The sequence below is a fragment of the Puntigrus tetrazona genome, chromosome 21 (genome assembly GCF_018831695.1).
Source record: "Puntigrus tetrazona isolate hp1 chromosome 21, ASM1883169v1, whole genome shotgun sequence".
Classification (NCBI taxonomy): Eukaryota; Metazoa; Chordata; class Actinopteri; order Cypriniformes; family Cyprinidae; genus Puntigrus; species Puntigrus tetrazona.
Window position 1 is genome coordinate 18,565,030 of NC_056719.1, and position 21,138 is coordinate 18,586,167.

The 21,138-nt window shown below is 42.5% G+C and overlaps 2 protein-coding genes across 3 annotated transcripts; one reads left to right on the plus strand and one right to left on the minus strand.

Moving 5' to 3' along the window:
- The first annotated feature begins 88 nt into the window (after window positions 1-88).
- kif20a (kinesin family member 20A) lies at window positions 89-10,477 on the plus strand. Of its 2 annotated transcripts, none has more exons than XM_043221394.1 (19): window positions 89-1,248; window positions 1,501-1,687; window positions 2,391-2,513; window positions 2,604-2,723; window positions 3,385-3,523; window positions 3,600-3,775; window positions 4,198-4,303; window positions 4,437-4,649; window positions 4,854-4,965; window positions 5,264-5,338; window positions 5,445-5,588; window positions 5,880-6,048; window positions 6,124-6,273; window positions 7,194-7,333; window positions 7,405-7,507; window positions 7,641-7,890; window positions 7,967-8,058; window positions 8,782-8,919; window positions 9,649-10,477. In XM_043221394.1, the coding sequence occupies exons 2-19, from the start codon at window positions 1,511-1,513 to the stop codon at window positions 9,940-9,942; spliced, it is 2,721 nt and encodes a 906-aa protein (XP_043077329.1). In that variant the 5' UTR covers window positions 89-1,248; window positions 1,501-1,510; the 3' UTR covers window positions 9,943-10,477. The 2 variants fall into 2 exon arrangements, with proteins under 2 accessions (XP_043077329.1, XP_043077330.1); XM_043221395.1 differs by having other exon boundaries at window positions 89-1,108.
- On the minus strand, window positions 10,475-20,412 carry cdc23 (CDC23 (cell division cycle 23, yeast, homolog)). Its single transcript, XM_043221396.1, has 17 exons — window positions 20,278-20,412; window positions 19,436-19,508; window positions 19,214-19,351; window positions 19,089-19,131; window positions 18,906-19,011; window positions 17,861-17,993; window positions 17,610-17,787; window positions 16,226-16,323; window positions 15,936-16,017; window positions 14,437-14,590; window positions 13,592-13,711; window positions 13,418-13,493; window positions 13,279-13,340; window positions 13,102-13,180; window positions 11,776-11,895; window positions 10,590-10,782; window positions 10,475-10,539 (listed from the first exon to the last, which is right to left on the minus strand). Exons 1-16 carry the CDS (start codon window positions 20,385-20,387, stop codon window positions 10,615-10,617), a joined length of 1,740 nt encoding a protein of 579 aa, XP_043077331.1. The 5' UTR covers window positions 20,388-20,412; the 3' UTR covers window positions 10,475-10,539; window positions 10,590-10,614.
- Between the last annotated feature and the right edge of the window lie 726 nt (window positions 20,413-21,138).

Below are 21,138 nucleotides of genomic sequence, written 5' to 3' on the forward strand. Positions count from 1 at the left end.
TTGTAATTTCATTTTAATTTAGCAACTTACAAAATGCTAAACTATGTTTTGTTTTTTTTTTTCACATTAAAACTAGTGTAGAAAGTGGCAAAGATAGATATAATGACATTTTCATTTTGCACTAAATGTTGCACATATGTATGAGGAAAACATACATTTAGATACGGAAATACATTGTGTGTATGTGTAGCATTGTGCATATTACCTTTGAAAATGAAACCCATTTAAACCCATTTTCTTCCATTAAAGAAAGCAACCAATTTCTTTTTTAAGGTAGGGACTCCTTATAAAATATCACATTAGTAGGGGTTTTCAAACAATGAAGGCTATTTCAGAAGCTTCAGCCCTGACCTGAAGGCCCTCAGTAGACTCAGGTTAGGGAAAGCCTTCAACGTGAATAAAGACAGCAGCTTGTGATCAACTTCAAGTCAGTGTTAGTTCAGTTTCAGACTCCACCGAGTGTGCTGTCAGCTTTTACCATCTAAGTGTAAGTTTTAAACAATTTGGCCAAAAACTCCAAATGTTGTTTCACTGATACCTTGCTTTAGCTAATACTAGCTGCTGTTTTTACTTCTATTCAACTTTAAACAATTTATTTGCTTGATGTTTGTTTCTCATTTGTACGATGCACGTTGAATACTACTAATAAATAAAAATAAATAATGTTATTTGGAGCTACGTTTTACTCAACTTTTCCTCTCACACGTGAGACACGTGACTGCGCTTGTTATGTTTCGTCAAACATGTATCTGTAACACTCCAGAGTATAGAAATAATACTTGACAGGGACATTGTTCGCACTGTGCACGTTTGGCGGGGTTTATTTAACTCTACCAAGCTCTGAACGAAACGGATGTTCATCTGAAACACATGTAAGAGACTGTTTTTTTATGTTTACGCTAAAAACATTAAAACGTGAAAATCGTGCCACTAGCCACACCTACAAAGGGAGTGGGGGCACCGCGCGCTGACCAATCAAAAGCAAAGTATTTCCTCCGGCGAGTCCGATTGGTCTGCTCGGAGTTGCTCAGGTGCGCGCTGATTGGTGGAGCGCCCTGACCGCGGCGTTCGAATCTCTCTCAGTGACCGTTAGCGAGCAGGTGAACGGGTGAGTTTAGTTTAGTTTAAGTACTGTACTAACCGCGTCCAGGTTAAATGTTCTGATCCTAGCTTAGCTGTAGGAGTCGCTTAGATAGTTGTAAAACTACGTTCGGATAATTTTTCCTCCGGAGGACACCATATATCAAGGTAACGTCTTACTATTTATGACAGGAGTCTTTTGGGATGTGCGATGCTAGCGGCTAACAACTTCAAGACAATAAAACAGACTGCTATACTACCGAAATATCGAAGACATGTTTGTTCTCGTATTTTGCTTTCAGCTGTATTATAATTCGTCAACCAGCACAAAACAGCCGAAACTCGGTTATCTGGTGACCTCTGTGGTGTCGGGTTAGCAGCGCGCTGTAGTTCTTTCAGGACCGTGTTCTCTGTGTCCAGGCGCGCGGTCATGGCTCTGGCGTCTCCGTGCGGGGTTCTGTCCGACGAGGAGGAGTGCGGGGCTGTGTTCGAGTCCACGGCGGCAGATATCGGAGCTCTGATGAGATCCAAGCGCTTCGTGTCTCCTTCTCTGCCGGAGATCTCCGTCATTAGCCCCGGCGCGGATCCACAAACCCCCACCCGAGAGGTACGAGCAGGGGCCGCAGCTGAAGGAAGGCCAATTAGTTGCCAATAATGGCTAAATGACGTTGTGACGTCACGACGCATAACATGCACCTTTTACTAACTTTTTTAAACATTAGCTTCTTTAATCTTTTTGTTCTATTTGTTTTATTTATGTAATTAAAACTGCATCAAGCTAATTGAGTCATCGCACTCGCATATCATTGCTCTTGTTGATTTTGATTGCTTTCTTTGTTCTCTTTTGTTTTTGATAAAGCCTCTGACTAAATGTAAACACACATCACACTTTTTTTTTGTACTAGTAAAACTACATTCTGAACATTATCCTTCTAAGCAGTTTATTAGTTACATTTTAAAAAGAGCTTAATCTACTATGTTAATATAAAGGGATTTTCCCCTTTATGCATGATTTGGTGATTATCAAATGCAATGCAATCATTAAAACGGCTGTCTATCTGTGATCTAATAATCATAGACACCAGTCCGGTATGCAGTTTGATGTATTGTGCTGCACCACTTTTGCTTTTTTTCCATGAATGTTGCCCCAGGCTGGCGATCACTGTTTGTTCAGCTCAGATTATCACACTGCCAAAAGCAGCTCCTTCACAGTCACTTTATTCATTAAAGACATCTGTAAGTGGTGTGTTTTTGCTGCTCGGCACCGCGGGCCGTGTGATGTGAATGTCTTTCATCTGTTTGACCGGCAGCCCGTGCAGATCAAGTCTGCCGTCGGCAGAAGAGGGAGCGCTGATGACGGATCGGAGAAGCTGAAGGTTTTCCTCCGGATCCGTCCTCTGACCGAAGCGGAGCGAGAGCGGGGCGAGGAGCAGGTGAAGGAGTCCGGCGCGCTCTCGTGAAGCCGTCTTTGAGTAAAAAAGACTGTGTTTGGCTGACGGCGAAGTCTTTGTTGTGCTCCTCAGGGTTGTGTGAATGTTCAGTCTGAAGACAGTCTGCTTCTCCGAGCTCCCAAAGACTCCCGCAACATGAAGAGCGCAGAGAGAGGCGTCGCTCAGAGCCTGCACAAGTTCACCTTCACCAAGGTAAAGCAGGGTGTGCGAGATGAACTTTATCTTTTGAGTCAAATTCTTACATTAATCGGTTAAAGACAACTGGGTTGTTAAGAAGCGAAGGGAACACAGAAGCTGCTTGTGAAGAGGCATCTAGATGTTGACACACCGTTTAATGAATGTGACATGAATGCGTTTAACCTGCAGTTACAAATGCGTAAACAATATTTTTACATACTGAACGTAAAATGTTGAATACTGATGATTTGCATAATAAAATCTAATTGGAATGTGAAATTAAATCAGCTAGTAAATCAGTTTTTTTTATTATTATCTTGTGATGAAACTGAATCATTCAAACTATTGATTTTGTCAGGAATGACACCCTCATGTTGGTCAGAGACGCAGAACAGTGCTGTGGATGAGCTCTGAATTATTATTTTTGTTGTTGACGTAGAGCAAAAACAGACAATAGTGGCTAAGATGTTAGTCTCTTAAGTTTATTGAACAATTTTGGAATTGATTGAACTATATGAAGTGTATAATAGAGATGCATGATTTAGAATTTTTGCTGCTATGTGAGCTATCTCGCACACCGCTAGCTTCCACCACCAAGGAAGTGTTTAATAATAAAAAGGCTCACACGTGTATTTCCTGGCAAGCTGCGCTCTGAATGTGACTCTCTTTGGTGCAGATTTTTGGTCCGCAGAGCTCTCAGCAGGAGGTTTACGATCACACCGTACGAGAGATGGTGAGAGACGTTCTGCGTGGAGAGAACCGGCTGCTGTACACGTACGGAGTGACCAACTCGGGCAAAACCTACACCGTACAGGGTGAGGCGGCCGTTCCTGGTCAGAAGCGGGTGTTTCTGTCTGGCGGATGGCTTCTTATTGTCTGTGATGTAAACAGGTGCGGGTGGAGAGGCCGGTCTGCTGCCCCGAGCGCTGGTCTCTGTCTTCTTGAAGCTGTCTGGACGGCTGTACTCCGCCATGGACCTGAAGCCTGTGCTGAGCCAGGAGGTCCGTAAGCTGGACGCGGGGGAGGTCCGTGCGGAGGAAGTGAGGCGGGGCGCTTTGCTCAAAGAGGTAACAAAGATTTAGAGTAAGAAATAGCTTATTTAATTGCTATTGGCTAGTCCAGGGCTTCTCTCCACACTAAAGAACTAAGAAACACCACAGAGCTGCAGATGAGGCATTTATTCTTACGAGGGTCGAGGAAATACAGAAGGAAGTTTTTTTCAAACGCTAGCATTTCAGACTAATTTAGATTAATAATTGGGAAATAATATTTGTAGATTGCGGGAAAGAAAATACAGCTGTAGTAGCTGTTACTAAAACATGTCAAAGATGCATGAATTCATATACTCATATCTGTCATACTGAACAAAATATAGAGAATTATTTAAGACACTATTGGCTGTTTCTCTGTGAAACACTTTAATGGATCTTTTTTGGCTCTCGGGGGTTTCGGGTTGTTCTTGGCCATCTCTAATTGTCTTTTTGTTCAGGAGGAAAGCACGGTTGGCCATCAGTCTCGCCTGCGAGCCGGTCTGTCCTGGGACAGCGGGGTCAGCGGACTGTCGGTCACCAGCCACATCGCAACACAGCTGGAGGGTGAGCAGCTCGAGATACTAGAGTGTTCACACTTAATATTCAGCATTCAGATCAAACACAGACTGCCTTTGTTTAGAAACTGCCAGCAGTGTTTGTTAGATATCTTGGATTTCTAATACAGTTTGTCCTGCAGACTCGGATGGCGTGTGTTTGGAGGCGAACGGTCTGTGTCTCAGCGGTGGGGAGGATCTTGAGGAGGGAACGCAGTTCTCAGTCTGGGTCTCGTTTTATGAGATCTACAACGAGTTTCTTTACGATCTCCTGGACGCTCCTCCTTCACTTCAGTCGCGTAAGAGAGCCACGCTACGCCTCAGCGACGACAAGCATGGGAATCCTTACGTGAAGGGTGAGAATCGCAAACCAGGGATGAGTCATCGTTCACACCATACCAGTAAAAATTAGAATTAGTCTTCCTGCGAGAACAACGATAAAACCTAGTTGTTGTGTGGAGGAAGCAGACGTGAAACACGTGGTCACACAGACGTGGTCAGTTTGACTTAAGATTTCTTTCAGTTTTACTGATACTGAATGCTCCATCTCCTTGCTGTAGATCTGACCTGGATTCAGGTACAGAGTGCAGAACAGGCCTGGAAAGTTCTTCAAGTTGGACAACGCAACCAAAGTTTTGCCAGCACTCATCTAAACCACAACTCCAGCCGCAGGTACATCTCCACAGATGCTGTGAAGGGAAATTCAGTTTTGTCTGTATAGTGAACGTTTTGTCCGTGTATGTTTCATCACTGATACATTTTGATTTTGAAAAGGTTTATCAAAACGCTGTCATTTAATCTTCATCCAGGACCGTAATCATTTAATCCTCGCATCTTAAAATCATAGCACTGAACCAAACCAAAGGTTTCTTTCTTTTACAGTAATCAAAAGTCAGATGTGCGTCATAATGAAAAAAAAACAGATGACTTCAACTAACTTATAATAATGTATTTTCTTGCCTTTTTTTAGCCACAGTATCTTTACTATCCGTGTTCTACACGTCAAGCCTCAGGCGGAGCTGGGTCAGGTGACCAGAATCAGCGAGTGAGTGCATCCACGTTACCGCTGTGAGCGCTGGGTTGGACTGAGCCCTGGAGAAAGGTTCTGGTGATGAAAGGATTTAATGTGGAGCTGTGTTTCTTCCCGACAGGCTCTCTGTGTGTGATCTGGCGGGGTCTGAGCGCTGTAAAGCCCAGCAGAACGGAGAGAGGATGAAGGAGGCGAACAACATCAACACCTCTCTGCTGACGCTGGGCCGCTGCATCACCGCCCTGAGACACAATCAGACCAACAAGTGAGTGCTGCTTCGCCTGGAGCCTGCTGCCGTTTAAAAATACTGCTATTGCTACTAATATTTAGAGCTTTTAAAGGGCTGCGAATAGTTGTGTGAATGCTGGAAGGCATTAATAAATAAAAAAGTGCATAAATTTCTGTCAAAACGTTGTACAAACTCTTAAGTGAATAGTGTAATAACAGAACCACAACACCATGATTATAGTAAGCATCGCTGCTGTTTAGTCTGAATGCATCTCACTGTGTAGGAAACGGTGTCACAGAATGACCAGGATGTATGTCTTTGCCGCAGGTCTCGTCCTCCGCTGGTGGTTCCCTTCAGAGACAGCAAGTTAACCAGAGTCCTGCAGAGCTTCTTCTGTGGTCACGGACGCTCCTGCATGCTGGTCAACATTAACCCCTGCTCCTCCACGTACGACGAGACGCTGCAGGCGCTCAAGTTCTCTGCCATCGCCACTCAGGTAACACCTCCTCCTTCCTCTCTGGACGCTGAAGAGCGCTCTCCTCGCTCACTCGCGCTCGTCTCTGTCCTTCAGCTGGTTCACGGGCCGTGCAGCAAGACGCGGGTGGCTTACATCCTGTCCCTGCTCCGCGAGCCGCCGCTTCACAACAACACCGCTGTGCTGGAGGAGGAAGAGGAGGAGGAGAGCGACGAGGAGGGAGACGCCACCATGTTTGATCCTGAAGTAAGCGCTTTCATTTCCTGATGAGAGGACGGCACACTGTGGTCCTTTACTGGTTCCTAAGTGTGTAGTTAAGTTTAGAATTAGGTTTTTCAGATATTCATGAAAAATAAAACGGTTTGAATAAGGAAAGCTATAACTTAATATACTGTATGCCGTAGACATTGCATGCTTCTGTGCTGCACTTTATTTCTACCATTTTTGTTATTATTTTACTAGAATTTTTAAAGACGATAACATCCAATCACTGATTTTGAACCAAAAAAAGTAGTCCTGGAATTTAATTTTGCAGTTTCTGTATGAACCCTGCTTTATGTAATATAATACAATACATCTTTATTGCCGACCACGGCTGAAATTAGTTCAGCAAAACCAAATACAAATACCACAAAACACACATCGATCAATAAATCCCATCAGCAAGCACAGAGGATCTTTTCTGAATAGTTCTCTTTACTCTAGACATTATGAATGGTCTCATTTATCAGATTGATTCAAGAAGGATAATCTTTTATCATATTGACATGAAAGAGAGAGAGTTCTCAAACGGGGGTTCATGAAGGAGCTGCAGGGGCTTTCTGAGGTTAATGAAAAGCTAATAATGAATTGCATCATAAAAATAAATTAAAATGACTTTAAAATAAAAAGACGAAATACTGCATTAACCATCATCAGAGAGACATGTTACTTAATTACCAGAAAATCTCAGTTATTTCTTATTTTTATATTAGATTTTTATGTTTAAATGCTGTGTGGTGTGTTATTTATTTTTATTTTTTTGGTGATTATATCCATCAGATTAGTGCATGTCTACAAAACTGGAAGATTTCCTGAGTGTTAATGAGGGAGAGTCATTAAATGATTGCTGTGAATATGTAATGAGAGCGGTCAGAGAGCGTGAAGGTGACGAGTGTTGTGTTCAGGCGCTGCTGAAGGCCATCGATGTCCTGAAGCGTGAAGTTCTGCGTCAGCGGCAGGAGAAGGAGGAGCTGGAGGCTGGGGTTCGAGAGCAGGTCTGCACCGAGATGATGGAGGTCATCAGCCGCATGCAGGACGACTTCAGGTACCTGAAGAAAACTACCCCCCTGTCTCCTGACATACATGTGCATGTTCTGAAGTACTTTCCTCGTGCAGCGAGACGCTGGAGACTGAGAGGGATCTGATGGAGAAGAGGTGCGAGAACAAAATCAACAACCTGCAGAACAGCCTGAAGAAATATTACAGCCAGGAGCTGGAGGTCAGTGATGATGGAGAGCGGTCACATGACAGTCAGGTGTTTTTGTGTGTGTGTGTGTGATCCTCGAGTTGAATCCCCGCTGTGTGAAGGTTGTGTAGGGCAGTCTTTTCTGACTCTAGTGCTTCTGTTGAAGGAGCGAGATGAAGAGATCCGGGAGCTCAGTGCTGCTCTGCAGGAGAAGGAAGACGCCCCGATGGCTCCGGCTCCTATCTTTCCTCCTCTGAATGACGCCGGCGCTCCGCGGCGCTCGCAGCGTTTGGCTTCTTCACACAGACGAGACACGGACCCCGAGAGCGGCGAGCTGGAGCGATGCAGGGCCGAACTGGAGCAGTGCAGAGCGGAGCTGGACCTGAGGCAGACGGAGCTGCGCCTGAAGAACCTCGGTAAGACTGAGACACACACACACACACACACACACCTGCTGTGTGCTTCTGCCTCTCACTCCACTCTCTGCTGCAGAGCTGAAGCGCCTTCAGGAGAGCGGGCCCCTGGCGGCCTCCACGGGGACCCTGACCACTTCAGCTGAGCGCAAGCTGCAGGAGGGCCAGAAGGTCAGCACGAGTGAGACACGCGTGATTGATCAGACACAGGAGGAGTGCTCATAGGGCTGTGATAGTATCATGATTATAGTTTAAATGATGCGTGAGTCTGGTTTTATTGTGATTCTGATGTGTGTGGGGGCATACAGTGGAAGGAAGTGATGTCTCGTGGGATCAATAAACTTAAATATAAACATACAACACACAAGTCACTACAATTTTTAAGACCTATACATAACTAACTTATTAAAGCTATAACTATACATAGGGTGTGTATGCATAGTCTATTTATAGCATGAGACAGACTACACAAGTACTTAACAGCTGCATGATATTGAGCAAAAGAGGTTTTTCTAGGCATTGTTCACCCAAAAATGATCTGCTTACCTCCAGAGATTGACCTCAAACCGTCTCAGTCTGTCAGTCATAAAGTCAGTGGGCATACTATCTTTGAGAGTAAAAAACATGCAAAGTCTGAGGAGGATAACATTGACTGGAAGTGTTCAGAAGTGTTACTCTTGTTTACCAGCAGAGAGCACCATCGAGTCACAGGCAAACCACTGACCTAGACTACAGACAGCCTGCTTATAAACAGGAATCATTCAGCATGAACATATTGGCACGTTTATTTGATGTTCCCTACTGTAATGAACACATCTTTTTGACAGACCTAGCAGCTAGTGTTTGTGAGAGAGTCCTCCTGACGTGTGTGTGTGTGTGTGTGTGTGTGTGTAGAACCTGAAGCAGCTGCGGGTGGAGCTCCAGATGTTGGGTGTGAAGCTGCAGTCAGGAGAACGAGCTTGCTGTCGTAACACAGACGGAGAGAAGCTGCGCATCGCTCTCTCATCAGCAGACAGCAAACTCCTCAAACAGGTAACGGCTGAGAGGATCCCTTCAAACACGGCCAGCTGTATCTGGGGCCGTACACACTGCACTGTACGAGTCACAGTCATATGTTTCTATTGATAAAAATCATTAGGATATTAAGATCACCTTCCTTAAGATATTTAGTACATTTCTCACCATAAACGCATTGCTTCCTCAGATTCCAGATTTTCTAATAGTTGTATCTCAGACAGATATTGTCCTAATAAACCATACATCAATAAAAAAGATTAGTCATTCAGCTTTTAGATTTGTATAAATTCATTTTTAAAATTGACTCATTACTTAAACAGCCTCGCTGGTTTAGTGCTGCAGGTCATTCTCACACTGCCTTTCTCTCAGTATAATAATATGAATTTATTTCAATGCTATTAATTCATATGTCCTTACTGCACTACTTCATGTGTCTGCTTTGAACCAGACGTAATGCTAACAGTGCTAGTAACTTCCCCGTCACTGTAAAGTCATCACAGCAGGATAGTCCACGGCTAGCTGTGTATTAAATGATGTTAATGCACTCCTCTGTGTGTCTGTGTTAAAATAATAGAATGGCTTGTGTAATAAAAAGGAAAGTAAGATTGATCCAGATATCACTAATGTTGAACGATGGATGTGCCACATCAACTTCTCTTTTAACTCCTTCCACGCTGAATATATTTAATATTCCTGTGCAGCTCACTGACTAACCGTGTAGTCCCTGTGTGTGTGTGTGTGTAGGATCAGATGCTGGTGGAGCTTCACAGCAGTCTGCAGCTGGTCAAAGCGGATCTGCGCAGGAAGGACGAGCTTCTGATGCGGTCAGCGAGCGCTCAGCCTCCTCCTCCTCCTCCAGCGCCCGGCTCCTGTAAGAAGAGAGGCTGTGCTGCAGAGAACCAGCCTCCGGAGAAACGGCCCTTCTTCCACTCGCTCTTCCCGTCCCGCCAGCGTCCGGACACACCGTCCAGCCGAGTGTTACGCTCCCGCCAGCCCTCGCCTCCGTCCACTCCGGTCCAGCTCAGATTCAAGTACTAGAGCTCTTCTAGATTTCTAATATAATCAGGTGACCGTTTGATATGCAATATGTTTTTAAGCAGTAAGTTTATATTACAAACTCTCATCTGAAGAGAATTCAAGGTTATTAGCGCTTTTATTTTCTTCACATGCTGTTTGTTTTTAATTTGTTACACAAACCAAATCAAAACATAGAAGCAAGACACCAGCTAGTAACTTAAAGGATATTACCTTTTTTTTGTTTTTGTACATTATGCAAACCAAAACATGTATTGAATGTGTATTCTATTTGTCTTCTGTATATGTAAAGGTGAACGGAACGAATCTTTAAGAATTCAGTGTTACTCTCGTCAAACACATGCAAGTCTCTTCTTTGGTGGACTAATAATATGGATTTTAGCACTACATTCTTGCTTTGGCTCCTCTTTTGCACATTGAGCATGCGTTTGAGAAGGTTTCTGTGGTTAGAGATGTCTGTCTGTCCTTTTTCAATGTGTTTCTACTGTATAATCAAAACTAAATGGGTCTGTTTTGTATTAAAACTCTCAGACTGTCAGTGTTTGATGCGTTTATTTGCTGTGGCAGGCAGGGCCGTCTGTACGCGGTTATTTACAGAGTGTGTGTGTGTGTGTGTGTGTGTGTGTGTGTGTGTGTGTGTTATTTACAGAGTGTGTGTGTGTGTGTGTGTGTGTGTCAGGGCGTGACGGAGGACAGGTCGAGTGGAGACACTCTCCTGACGGGTGTGGTGTTGTTGGGCAGCGGGTTGAAGACGCAGGGCAGGCTCAGGTCTGTGGATGAAGGCTCTCCTTGCTCTCGAACCGCAGAGATCTGCCTCAACAGCGCCTTGCCTTCCTCCCGCGCCTGAAACAGTCATTAAACCAGTTCAGCAGGTTACACTCACCCAGGGGTTTTCTGCGGCTGTTAATGATCTTTGCTTTAGTTTAGATTATAGTCATGTGACTTCTGGTACGCCGCTTTAATTCAAATCTAAACAAGTCTTTAAGATTAAAGATTCACAGTAACGTGTTAAAACACACTACCAGCCTCTACCGCTCTGAGACGTAACTCCTAGAAACATGATGCTGAACGGACTTAAAGACATTTCACCATGTCCTTAATATGCCTTTTCTAACAAGTGTACATAACTTCCTTTTTAGCAGTTAAAACATCTTAACGCTAAATGTGCACAATGTGATGTTAAAACTAACTAGCTACATGTTGATGTTAACTAAATGCTAAAATCATATAGTAACAAAAAATGCATAGACTAGAAAAATATTAAAACATGCTGACATCTTTGCACATCTTAAAATATGTCAGCATGTGTAAATATGTAAAGCAATATAATAAGTTAATGGTGTGACAGCCTGGTCATAAACATTCTGAAATGTTAAAACATGTTAGCAGCATGCTATTAGCTTCAAAAACCACATGATAAAACATGCTAGATGTCTTTCAACCCTATTCTGAGTCAGGCAGCACACTCTGTGTAATTAAGTGTTACTTGTTTGGAAATATTACATTTAATAAACGGATGACAGGAAGCCTTGCAGAGACACAAACTCATCAGAAGAGGAAGACAGCGACTGATCTGCAGCAAACACCTCTGATTGGTCAATGCTTTCAACAGAAGGGCCTGTGATTGGCTACAATACTCTAGTTCTGAAGTGCAGCCTGCGCAGAGTTCTTCTTTTACTCTGGAACACGAGTACTGCTGAGCTGACCCTGCTTTCACCCTGATACTGATCCTCTACATCTCACTCATGACCGGCTTTGGATTCAGAAGGAAATAGGTCTGAGAGGTGATGAGTTTGTATCCCTGAGCTGTGATTGGTCGAATGAAGGGAGACTCACGTCGTTATAATCACAGCAGCGCTGAGCGCAGAGAGACGCCTCGTCATACAGCTTGTTCTTGAAGTAGTACTGACCCAGATACCTCAGAGCCGTGCTGACCTCGGCGTGCTCCAGCTGCTCCTGAGACACACGCAGAGAGAGAGAGAGAGAGAGAGAGAGAGAGAGAGAGAGAGAGAGAGAGAGAGAGAGAGAGAGAGAGAGAGAGAGAGAGAGAGAGAGAGAGACAGAGAGAGAGAGAGAGAGAGAGAGAGAGAGAGAGAGAGAGAGAGAGAGAGAGAGAGAGAGAGAGAGAGAGAGAGAGAGAGAGAGAGAGAGAGACACACACACACAGAGAGAGAGAGAGAGAGAGAGACACACACACACACACACACACACAGAGAGAGAGAGACACACACACACACACACAGAGAGACAGACACACACACACAGAGAGAGAGAGACAGACACACACACACACAGACAGACACACACACAGAGAGAGAGAGACAGACACACACACACACAGACAGACACACACACACACAGAGAGAGACAGACACACACACAGAGAGAGAGAGACAGACAGACACACACACAGACAGACACACACACAGAGAGAGAGACAGACACACACACACAGAGACAGACACACACACAGAGAGACAGAGAGAGAGAGACAGACACACACACACACACACCAGACGGTTGTGAGCACAACTACATCAACAATCCTCACAGAACGTTACCTCAACATTTATTTATGCACCATAAAATAACATTCCTAGAACGTTGCCTGGGGTTGTTTTTAAAATATTCACTAATGGTTATTTGTAATATTTTTAACTATAATACAGCATTCCCAGAGCATTGCATGGTGGTGCTTCTTTAATAATCTAAAAGTTATTGAGGCCGTTCACTGATTAAAAGTTATTAAAAGTTCTAGACCGATATGAACAGGAACTATACTCTCAGTCCAGGTGTATAGTGCCCAGCATTTCCAGGCGCTGTGTGACATCACAGAGTGAGAGTATACTTCCTAATCAGCCTGGAAAATCACAGTCTTAGTACATGATGTAACTACAGAGGAGTCAAGATCCAAAGAGGAAAAATATCTAAACTCGTCGGTCATTTTTGAGCATGATGCTAACGGTCTGATCAGATCAATGATCTGTGCTAAGCTGTGCTACAAGCGTTGGCTGAACGGATTTAAAAACAGTAAAACTCTACCTTTAAACCCTGGGGGGAGAAGGAGCCTATGTTTTTTAAACAAAATAACATTCTGGGAATATTACATGAACATTAGAGGAGCGTTAGAATAATGTGCCAAAGAGAAGTCCAGTAACTTACACCACACGAGAAAATGTCCTGGATGTAGATGATGTAGCACTGTGCAGCGTCATCAGATTCATTCAGCTGCTCGTGAAGCCTGAAGACACACACACACACACACACACACACACACAGGGTTACACTGAAAGCAGCAGCAGCACTCACACAACACACTCCTGAGGAGAACACACTCACTTGGCCAGCTTCAGAAGAGCCATTCTCTCCACGTCTCCGACCGAGTACGCTCTCCAGTAACACTGAAGCATCAGAGCAGAGCGTTAGCATCACACACACACACACACACACACACACACACACGTTTCAGGGCTTTTACCTTTTTGGCCTCCACCTGCTGAGAGAGTTTCTCGTAACACTCCCCGAGAGCCACGAGCATTCGAGAGTCATTGGGCCTGAAACACACACACACAGACACACACACACACACACACACACACACACGTCAGCTGGGCCTGAGACACAGAGCGAGTGATGCCGGAGACGTCTTCACCTGAGCTGATGAGCTTTCCTGTAGTAGTAGAGCGAGTAGAAGGGCATCTTGAGGATCTCGTAGGTCTGCCCGAGTCCGTACCAGGCCCGGTAGTCCCGCTTGTTCACTTCTATGGCGTGTCTGAGACACAACAAACAACAAAACCTTACAGCTCTATTTGAAAACAAATTATATTTAGAGAAAATCGCCTTTAAAAGCTGTTCAAATGAAGGTCTTAGCAATGAATATTACTGATCACAGATGAAGTTCTGATATATTTACGATAGAAACTTCACATGATCTAATGAATTTTGGCATAAAAGAAATATGGATAATGTAAATGTGCTATACATGTATTATTGCTATAAATATGACAGCTTTTGTGCTTCAGGATTTTTTACATTTGTAATCTTTCGTGCTTTAATGTAAAAAAACTAAAATAAAGCTCAAAAGTGTATTTTCAGCATCATTCGTCCAGTCTTCAGACATCAGACTGATATACAGATAAACACTTTTCTGGTTCTGATCAAGGAGCATGTTCACATTCACAGCAGTAGGCTCAGAACCAGTTCTCCTTGTTTCCACACACATCCGTAACCTGAGTGTACGTGTCTTCATTCAGAAATATAATCATGTGTGTATTCAGTACATATCATCCTCTAGAGCAACACTTCTTCTTCTGCATCAGATCAGAGCACATTTTTAGCATTTTGTGTCATGAAAGTGATAGAAAGAATACTTTAATGAGTGGGTTTTACACACCGCGTGAAATCAGAGGAAGAGGAGGAAAAAAACTATTCTGTTCAGGAGACCGCTGAATAAAGTGATGTTCTCTGAATGTGATCACGCGAGGATCTGGGCTGTACCTGTAGGCCTGGATGGCGGCGGAGGTGTTCTTCATCTCCATGTACTCGTGACCCATCAGGGTCCAGGCCCCCAGACAGCGTGGGTTCAGCTTCAGGGCCCGCTGGAAATACAGGGCCGCCTTCTCGTGCTGAGAGCGCAGGCTGTAGTAGTTACCTGCCAACAACACACAAGAGCTTACAGCGTTTCCTCGACAGACTGCTTCCTCTTCCTCTTCCTCTTCTTCACAGCTCAGTGGAACTTTCATTCAAATATATTCAAGCTTCTTAAACGTGGAAGGTCTCTGAAGGTGTGTTTTGGGACATCATGCTTTGGCACAGTATCAGTCAAATAAAGTAAAACTGAAGAAAAACTAAGAGTCAAACATGTGACTCAACAATCACTTTATAATCCCAGCCAGCCCCTGAGCCTCTTCACTCAGAACTCAACTAAACACATGGGAGTCTTCATTAGGGGTTTTGCCCTGTTTTTTTCTAGAACTAAATAAATGAGTGAATGAGAATGCATTTCAAAGCTAAATTGGGGGTAAGAAAAATAATCTTAATGCAATAGCTAAACTAGATTATTTTTCAGAAAACAAGACAATATTTTAAGCTGTTTTAATTCAATAAATGCATCCTGATTCAAGAATCTTTAAGTTTTAGTGCCGTCGAGTGATTAATTAAATGTTCTTGTTTCTATAACATGGGAGTTTACTGTATATAGTGAACTGTATATTGTATACTTTACTGTATTTATTATGTCTGTATAAACAAACACATGCATGTATATACATTTAAGAAAAAAAAGTAATGTTTATATATTAAAAACATTCATATATAATAAATACGAATATATACTGTGTGTATAAACACACTGTGGGAATAAAAACTCTTATTTTGGATGCAATTAATCATTTGACAACAATAATATTTATACTAGAAAACAAGACAAACCTTTCTCTTGGCCAGGAGCTATCAGAGACGGATTTATTAATATTTCATTTTGTTTTATTTTATTATAGAAATTATTACATAGTTCAATTGTTATATTGACCACAGGCTACTGAACACGGTCAAAAAAGCGTTCAGATTAAGTGAAATAAATGTTACATAAATAAAATAAATGATCCATCTCTCACTCTCATGCTAGCTCTTGAGATGATTGTAATATTTAAATATTACAATAAAGCTTTAATTATGCCGACTAGTATTTATAGCCTTTGGGGAAAGCAGTTTAAAGGTTGAATTTAACTTAGTTTTTTATTTCTGCAAGTTAATAATTGTTAATATTAAAGCCTAGTGTTTAGTTGAGGAATGAATGACTAATTTATCCTCAGGCATGAATATAAAGAGCCTTCATCATAAAGTATGACTGGTATAATTGTCAGGGTTTAAGGTACTTGTATGCAGTACACTGGTTGCTATGGTCACAATAAACTCCTGGAAGAAAAAGAAAAGCATGTCATTCGCTCCACACACACACACACACACGGTCTGTTCAGAAGCAGACGGGTCCTCACCGATCACGCAGCACGTCTCCACCCGGTACTTATCGATCTCCACCAGATTGTGAGCCAGGTAACTGAGCTCCGGCTTCATGCTCTGAGGACAGACACACAGACAGAGCATCACCTGAAGATCTCACACACACACACACACACACACACACACACACACACACACACACACACACACACACACACACACACACAACTGAAGGAGGACCGGATCTGGCAGCAGCTTCTAGCTGAGATTAATACGCGTCTGTAACAGATTATTGCCAGCGTCTGTGTTTGAAGGAAGCTCTCACCCGCACGTAAAGCAGGTTGGAGAAGGTGTCCATGTTCTCAATTCGGAAAGGATCCTGCTCCCGGAGTTCATTGAACAGGTATAAGGCTTGATCGATATCTGGAGAAAGAATAGAGCACTTGAGATGATTATCTGTCCTCACTAAAGGAAAGACTAATAATTATCACATTACTTTCCTACTTGATTAAATACATTGATAAACGCAAACAATGTATTTTAAAATTTTTGGTATTCAACATTTTTGGCTCAAATACACAAATGAGACAATATTTCATGAACAGTACAGTTTTAAAATTCTTATTGAATGTTTTTTTTCGGACAGAGAAAAATGTTTTTACCCCAAATTCTCCCTGTATCTAATATTTGTCACATAATTCAGAAAATACTAAGAACAGACAGAAAACTACACATGTTTTGAGAGAAATAATGTTAAATATAAATCAAGCAAATTATATATGAACAAATGCATCTGTAAAAACTTTCAGGATATAGAGAGGAATAAAAATGAAAAGTTTGGTATGTGTGTGTGTGTTTGCATGTATATGCATGCATGTGTGTGTGTTGCTGTGGAGATTTCAGGCTCGGTGCAGGAGAAAATTGAAATTAAAATCTATTGACACAAACACATCGCTATAAAAGAAACACTTAGTAGTGCCTTTTGGACGTTTTCTTTCCGCTAGTCTGGAAAAAAATACTTCATGAAAAAGCAAAGAGCCCATATCTGGGCTGAACATTAACTTTCTTGTTAATACTGTGCTAAAGGTTTACAGCCTAATAAATGTTGTGTAACAGCTCTGTTTGCTTTTAGTGCAGGTCTTGTGTTTAGAGACAGAAACATGATGCTACAACCTCAAACACCACCGGTACAAAGTCTATATCATATATATATAGATATATATATAAACACACATCAAACAATAAGACATATCTCGATTGCAAGATCATGAGCGGTTTCATTCAGTACTTTTTCATAACTTATTTAACAATAAGTCAAGGATTAGTAACGTTTGCCTGTGTGTGATAGCAAAGATGAGCCTGAGATCTGTGATCAAGAGCAATAGAAGAGAAGGACTGGAGATAACCTGCATGCACTAATCTGTGATGTATTATATGATACTGATGTTCAGACCTTTGTATCAAGCGTTCGGTGTTCCTCGGGACATTCTGTATCTTTTATCATATTAAAAAGTGACTCTTTTTTGTGGTACCTGACTGTTGTGCTTTTTTTCATAAAATTGCGTTCCTGAAAATCAGGTTGATCAGTCAACAACACACACTCGTTCAAGACCCCTGCTTTTATGTTATCAAAAGCTAAAACAGATTAAACTTAGACCATGCAAAAGCACGCTTCCTGATTTAGGTTTACGTCTTCCCTGCTAACACACCTCGTATGTTGTGGTAAGCCACGGCGATCTGGGAGATGATGTACGTGCTTTTGGCGAAGCCTGCTTCCATGAGGCTCTGGTACTTCTGCAGCGCCTCTTTGATCATCTGCAGCTCGGTGTACATGTGTGCCATGAAGAAGTCCCTCACCCAGCAGTCCGGCAGAGACAGAGACTTCAGCTGAGAGACGACACACAGACGGGGATCAGCGCGCGAGCTGCGGAGCGCGCCGTGTGTTTGGGGAGAGACGTACCATCTCGATGTTGGTGATGAGATTGCAGAGCTCCAGCCACGAGCCCCAGTGCAGAGGAAGAGCGTGAGTCGCTGCCACGAAGATCTCCACCGCCTCCTTCAGCAGATCCAGCTTCCGCAGGACCACGCCGTACCTGAGCCACAACACATCATCTATAAACAAAGAGGACTGCAGTAGAATTCGGGACCACTGACCAGTGATCTTTTTCCACCACGGACTGAACTAAATGAGTCCTGTCCCAGTTGTTCTTGTCATATTTCATTATCTCTTTCTACACTACAGTGAATAAACTGTAATAAAGTAAAGTTGTGCGCCGGAGAAAAGACGATGACGGAGAGCTGTTCTTTCACTATCAGTGTTTGACGTCACAGGACTGTAATCCTGTAGATTCTCATTCAAACTAAAAGCAGAAATCTAGGTGACTGTATGTGCCGCCTGTTTCAGAGCAAAACAGTGATGCTTTATTCTCTGCTTCACTCAGCAGCACTAAAGAGACTGATTTTAGGTTTAAAAATAATTTTAAAATTTTAAGTTTAAAAAAAAAAATTTAATTTTAAAATCATAGTGTTTCCACACTTTATAATTTTGATTATTTTATTTTAAAAATAAACTCAAAGTGCAATAATACTATTATTGATTATTGTATTGTTTCTAGCTATATTTTATGGGTCACAGGGAATAAAATCTCCAGAACCAGACTGAAAAACTGATGTGCATCCCTCACAATATTAACAACATTTTCCAGAAGATCACCGTTTGTGTGTGAGTGTGTGTGTGCGTGCGTGAGTGTGTGTGTGCGTGAGAGTCTGAGAGTGTGAGAGAGTGTCTGAGAGTGTGTGTGAGAGAGTGTGTGTGTGTGTGTGTGTGTGTGAGAGAGAGAGTGTCTGAGAGTGCGTGTGTGTGTGTGTGTGTGTGTGAGAGAGTGCGTGTGTGAGAGTGTGTCTGAGAGAGAGTGTCTGAGAGTGTGTGTGTGTGTGTGTGTGTGTGTGTGTGAGAGAGAGTGTCTGTGAGTGTGTGAGAGAGTGCGTGTGTGAGAGTCACTTACAGATATAGTGCAAACCCGTCCAGCTCTCCGGCGCTGTGTCTCTTGCTCAGCTCCACCCGGAGCTCTCGCAGGGCTTCGTTTCGGACCTGACCTTTTTCCAAAGGCCCTGCAACCAAACACACGCAGGTGACGTGAGCGGCGGAGAACACCTCGCTGGAAACACTCTTCAGATCTTACTCTTACCCAGGCTGTCGACGGTCTCGTCATCTTTCTTCTTTTCTCCTGACTGAGGGAATAAAAAAAAATTGTTTGGTTTGCATTTCATCTCCGATCTAAAACATTCTCAGAGATCAGAGGAAACATCTCACTAGGTAGCGTGAATACATATACAGAAAATACGCTTTCTGACTGCGGCAGCCTCGGAGGAAATAAGCAGCTCGATCATATTCCTTCAGGTCAAAATATGATTTGGCCAAACACAGGGCATCCAAATCTCGGGCGTCCTCCTGGAAGAGAGAAGAGAGAAGAGAGCGGTCAGTGCACGTGAATCTCACACACATCTCAGAAAGCGTCCAGGACTCCAGACAGACCTCAGTGAGCTCCGGCGCCGCAGGGATCTCGTTCAGAGGAAGCGGATCCAAAGAGAAGGCCAGCTCAGACGCCCTGAAACACAAACACCCTGCAGATCAATTATAAAACCAATCATTTGCATAAACCACCAGTCAAAAGCTTTTTTATGTCTCTTCTGCTCAGCAAACCTGCTTTAAATTTCATACGAAAGCAGGAAATGTTAATGGTTAATTTTTAAAATATTAATAGGTTAATTTTTAGCATTATTAATTCATTCTCATGACCCTTCAGAAATGACTGTTGAAAAGGGCAGAGTATAATTTTTTCCAGATTTATTTAAAGGATCTCTAAAGGTCTTTATAATCACTTCTGATCCATTTAAAGCAGCCTTGCTACAATGAAAGTATTATTATCTGTAATAATCAATATCTGTATTTCTTTCTTTTCTGCTGAAAGCTTCAAGGCAAATTCCTCAAATTAAACATATTCAGGAGACTCTGTCTATTGTAAACTACGGACATAAAATAAAAAAAACATATATAAATAACAATAAACGTTCACACGGTGTATCAAAACCCCCATACAACAAAAACACGACATTTCCAAATCATCTCCTCGTTTAGTGTTTATATTCCAGGGGTTTTCCAAGCTATAGAGTACAGTCTATGTTACTGTAAACCATGTCAGACCACACTCTACTGAGAGTCTACTCTACTCAGAGTACTGTTGAAGTATAATACTCTACACAGCTCTAATATGTCTTTACTTCATTATGCTAGCTATCATGCTAACTGTCACACAAAAAATGACTAACGGTCTTTATTCATGACACTCGTTCAATTATAAACGCAGTCTCTTTTACCATTTCACACTGTGGACGAGTCCTCTTTCCTTACACTGCGCTATAATAGAAATAAGTTGTTTTTTAATTTGAACCAAGTCGCCGAACTCACTGCTGCGGGTAGCCGCCATTTTTCATAAATACGTCACGCCGACGTCACCCGAGCGCAGGAGCTGATTGGTCAAACAGCTGCCACCAATAAGAGCGTGACAAAGACGTAAATTAGAGTTGTAGTACTTTTTATTTTGACTTGGAATGAATGGTTGCAACGTTATTTAATCATTTAATTTATTGAATTATTTAGACATCATTTAATGCGTTTTAATTAATTAGATATTTAACATGCAAACTAATTACAAAATGTACTTATCATACTATAAATGATGTATTACATAGATCACACAACATCCACAGCAGAGAATTAAAAGGTAAGCTGTAATAATAACCTATTGATAAGTCTTTCTGCAAAGTTTTAGAACTTTGTTTTATATGAACTGTACTTTATTAAAACCATCCGATGCCATTTCAACTCAGATTCCATATGATGAATTTATATTTATATTTGCATATTTGTCAGATACCTTCATTCAAAGCAGTCAGAATGATCGCCTCTCCTTCCCTCTGCCCTAAATGTTAGGTCTGTTGTTAATTATCATGACTAAGCCCCCTGTTCTCCCTCTTTCCAGGAAGTGAAGTAATCGCTCACAGCTCAGTTTGAGAGTCCTCTCTGTCGTCACGTCACGGGGAGCCGTGGATGCTCTGGTTTGTGAACCCCGGCGGCGTTAGACCCGCTGAACACAACACCACAACCTCAGAGTCTTCTGGGTCAGAACAAGCTCCAAATAAGCTTTATGCAACCCTTGGAGGAAGTTCTTAAAGGTT